Raw genomic sequence first — 4,650 nt, forward strand, 5'->3', positions numbered from 1 at the left:
CAGTCCGGGGCGGTCCGGGGCGGTCCGTAGTGACTCCGTGCTGGGGCCGGCTTCATCCGGGCTCAATCCAGGATGGTCCGTGGCGCTGCCGTGTTGGTCCGGCCCGATCCGGCCCGATGATGCTTTTTTTCGCCCGGATCGCCACGGATTATAAATTTTACGGTCCGGGGAGATCCTGCCCCATCCGCGGTAATCCGTGGACAGTCCGGCCCCAGTGTGACTTTAGCTTAATCACTATACTTGTTTACCCGGTGTGACCACAAAACAAGATGTGTTGGCCCACCGAAACCCGTTAGCTCTTCCCAAGTATCGCTATAACTGTCAACGTTTACAGGATTCAGACAGCGATGGAACATCGATGGCAGTAGTCAAGCTCGTTGCAATGCTTCTCCTCTGTGTAGCTTCAGTAACAGTGTGGACGCAGTTTCTGCAGCAACCGCGCGCCACGGAGGCAGCTGAAGGTAGCAACGTTACACTGCACTGTAAGCTTAACCTTAGCTATAATAGTAATGGACAAAGTCCAGTGACAGCTCAATGGTATCGTGATAGCCATGCGCTATATATCACTAAAGAAGTCAGATACTCGTACATTGATGAAAATATGTACAACACAGGTGACTTCAGCATGCATATTTCTAACGTACAAGTTGATCACGATAGTGCAGAGCTTTACTGTGAGTGGCAGCGAGATCAGCTGAAACCGGAAGATAGACCTGTATCTCACACAGCTACGCTAACAGTGCTGGTGCCACCACAGTCGGTTGTCATGTCTTTGATTGGCAGCTCTTCATCATCGGATGGAACGCTACAGTTTTTGTGTGTATCGGACAGCAGTAACCCAGCAGGTACCAACACCTGGTGGCTGGACAACGAAGATATCAGCGTTGATTCTAGTCACATCCACAGACCGGGTTCAAGAAATAAGACATCCTCAACGACGAGTATCGTGAATCACACGTTTTCATCGGATGATAATAACAAGCATCTTTTTTTGTTATGTCTTTACCCACGATGACTTAGCTGTAGAGGTAATGAACAATACCCTATACTTGAGAGACACTGTGACCATCAGCAGCTATAACAACCCTACTGATGATGGCGTAATTATACAGGAAGCAGACAAACTGACGTTAACGTGTAATGCTGATGGCTATCCAGAACCATCTTACACGTGGTTGCACGACGACCAGGGGATACAAGCTGCAAGCGACGAGATGGCGATAGAGCGAGTCGAGTTTAAAGACAAGGGTTTCTATTCATGCCAGGCGATTAGTGTGTTTAGGGAATACATGTCGAGTAACAAGATGAATGTGACCGTGGTCGTGGCAGCAGCGTACGTCACCATGGAAATAGACGGCAATGCTGTAGCAGACACAGAAATAATGCATGCAGGACCGCATAAAGCTAGCTGCACTACAGACAAAAGCTTCCCGGGAGGAACAGTAACATGGACACTTGGTGATACATCTGTAGACGGAGCTAATACTTTACATGTTAGTGAAGTTGATGAAACTATAACGACGTACAGCACACTGATGCGTACATTTACCGCCGAGGATCACGATAAAATACTTGCCTGTCATGTTGACATCCACGAATCATTCCAGTCACTGTCGGTCGAGGTGCGGCTAAACGTGCAGTACATGGGAGAGGTAAGGGTGAGCGGTGACAATGAGGAAGGCGCAATAACGCTTAACCACGGTAGCACACTATGGTTGCTCTGTACTGCTGATGAAAATCCACCACCAAGTTATTCATGGCTTCACAACGGAACCTTAATAACTGGTGAGGGTAACAGCACCTATGAAAAAGAGTCGGTCACCTATATAGATACGGGCGACTACGTCTGCGCAGCTAGCAACATTGTAGGGATTATCAAATCCACAAACACAATGTCGCTGGATGTTGCTACTCCAGAAAAATTTAACAGTGGTCTCATCGTGGGACTGATCATCGGTAGCCTGGCCATTTTAATCATCGTTATCATCATCGGCCTCTACATAAAAAAGAAATGTGGCTTACCACGAGCCAATGCGTTAATGGGAAGCGCCAAAGACTGCACTGGCGTAAGTGCTACAGCTGTGGATACAACTAAAGGCCCACAAGCGTTGTACCAACCAGAAGTCGCTGATGAATGGAATACAAATCAATCAGCAGACGAACCTAATTACGCTGATGAACACATACGTCCTGTTAAATCTAAACAGGTCATTTTTAAGGACAATCCGCTTACTACTCTCGTATAAGTGCATAGTTTACGAGACGCGACGTTAATATTTTTATGTATTTGTATTTATTGATTTATACACACATAAAATGGCTAATAGCCGCGTTCACACGTAGCAAGAAATTCGGTATTTAGCGTTCACACGAGGCAAAATGCGCGGTCCAAGAAATACGGTATTTAAATATGGGGCGCCAAATGTCGCATGACTGATTTCGTTACGAAATCATTGATTTCGTAACGAAATCAAGACTACAAAGTGATTTCGTTAGGAAGGGAGAAAGAAGGGGAGAAGGGACTGGTGGAGGAGGGGGGGGTAAAGGGAAAAGCTGGTGGAGTAAGGAGGAGGGGGGAGAGGCTGGTGGAAAAAGGAGGGGAGAAGCTGGTAGAGAAGGAGGAGGGGAGAACCGGGAGAAGCTGGTGGAGAAGGAGGGAAGCTGTGGAGAAAGGAGGAAGTACGACAGCAACTTCCTCCCCCGCTCCCTGCCTGTCTCCCCCCAGCTTCTCCCCTTCTCCCCTCCTTCTCCACAGCTCCCTTATCCACCCTCCTCTCTTTTTTGCTTCTTCTCCCACTCAGCTTTTCCGCCTCTCCTCCAGCCTAGCTTTTGCCCCCTGCCTCCACCAGCTCTGCTTCTCCCCCTCCTTCTCCACCAGCTTCTCCCCGTCCTCCACCACATTTTTTCCTTGCTCTCCCTCCTCGCTTCTCACCAATCTCTTCTCTCCGCTCCTTTCCCCCAGCTTCTCTCTCTCCTTCTCCACCAGCCACCTTCTTTCCTTCTCTCCGCCTTCCTACCTTCTCCACCAGCTTCTCCCCCTCGCTTCTCCACCAACTTCCTCCGCTTTCCCCTTCCTCCTTCTCGCACCAGACAGCTTCTCTCCCCCTCTCCTTCTCCACCAGCTTCTCCTTCTCGCCCTTCCTCATTTTCCACGCAAGCTTCTCCCCCTCTTCTCCTTCTCCACCGCTTCTCGCCCTCCTCTTCTTCACCACCTCTCCTCTCTCCCCTTCCTTCATTTCACACAGCTTCTCCCCCTCCTGCCTTCTCCGCCAGCATTCTCTCTCCTGCCTTCTTTCCCCACCTCACCATGCTTCATAGCGTCGTGCAGCATGAGATCGCTTTGGGCGATAACAGCTGGAAGTGACGCTCCTCGAACACCCGATCCATTACATCTGATTGGTTATAAACAAGCCACGTGATCAAAATATCAAATTATTCCTGTACGCGCCTGAATATAGCACCTGCCGCCACTCGGAAACGGCGATCAAAATATTGTTGATCGAAGGAAATTGCGGTCACGCTTTATCTCTCGATCCTGCGAAACGTCAGGAGTTTTTTTCCCCGAATTTGGCAATCACAGCAAGATACTTTACCATGATTTATTTACAGCCGCAATTTAATTTAAACAAAATTTTTGTTTAACTGAAATTAATTTATTAGTGGTTAATGCAAGTTATTACGTGTTAGTCTTTCACTAGCAGTAGCTGAGTTTCGTCACGAAATCACTCGGCAGCTAATTGATTTCGTAAGCGAATCACTTTGTAGACTTGATTTCGGTAAGCGAAATGCACTTTGCATGACTTGATTTCGTCTACGAAATCATGATTTCGTAACGAAATCAGTCATGCGACACTTGGCGCCCACACGCCAAGTGCTAGCCATGATTTTTGTAACAAATACTCGAATTCGCAGTACGCTGATTCGTCACGAATCCACATGCGCCAGGTAGTGATTTCGTAACGAATTCCTTTGTCAGACTTGATTTCGTAAACGAAATCATTTTGTGTAGACTTGATTCGTTAGCGAATCCAGTGGATTTCGTAAGCGAAATGCAGTGCATCGCGACACTTGGCGGGGCCCCACACCGCAAGTGCTAGCATGATTTCGTACGAAATCACTCGATTGCAGGTAGGCTGATTGTCGTCACGAAATCACTGCGCAGTAGTCTGATTTCGTAACGATAATTACTCTTGTAGACCTTTGACTTTGCCGTACGACAGTCAGCTTTGTAGGACTTGATTTCGTGAACAAAATGCAGTATGCGACACTTGGCGCCCCAACACCGCCCAAGTGTAGCTGATTTCCGTAACGAAATCAGCTCGACTTGCAGCTAGCTGATTTCGCTCACGAAATCACGTCGTCAGTAGTTGACTTTCGTAAGCGAAATTACCTCTTTAGACCCTGTGATTTTCGTAACGAATGCACTTTGTCAAGACTTGATTTCGTAAACGAAATCAGTCATGCGACACCTTGGCGGGCCCACACAGCCAAGTGTAGCATCGATGCTTCGTAACGAAATCATTCGATGCAGTAGCCTGTGTTCGTAAAGCGAAATCAGTCATGCGACATTTGGCGCGCGCCGGCGCGCACGAAGCTGTAGCATGATTTCGTACCGAAAATCACTCGGCAGCTAGCGTGATTTCGTAAGCG

The 4,650-nt window shown here is 48.0% G+C and overlaps 1 protein-coding gene across 1 annotated transcript in view; it reads left to right on the forward strand.

The window, feature by feature from the left end:
• The window catches only part of LOC106818857 (hemicentin-1-like), a gene marked incomplete at its 3' end in the record, with an annotated part of 19,104 nt that extends 17,038 nt beyond the window's left edge, over positions 1–2,066 (forward strand). The window contains exons 4-7 of the mRNA XM_014823528.1: positions 335–461; positions 615–911; positions 1,159–1,442; positions 1,608–2,066. Coding sequence (XP_014679014.1) covers positions 335–461; positions 615–911; positions 1,159–1,442; positions 1,608–2,066 — 1,167 coding nt within the window. The remainder of the gene's footprint in view (positions 1–334; positions 462–614; positions 912–1,158; positions 1,443–1,607) is intronic.
• Between the last annotated feature and the right edge of the window lie 2,584 nt (positions 2,067–4,650).

Source organism: Priapulus caudatus, unplaced genomic scaffold, assembly GCF_000485595.1.
Source record: "Priapulus caudatus unplaced genomic scaffold, Priapulus_caudatus-5.0.1 Scaffold2593, whole genome shotgun sequence".
Taxonomy (NCBI): Eukaryota; Metazoa; Priapulida; class Priapulimorpha; order Priapulimorphida; family Priapulidae; genus Priapulus; species Priapulus caudatus.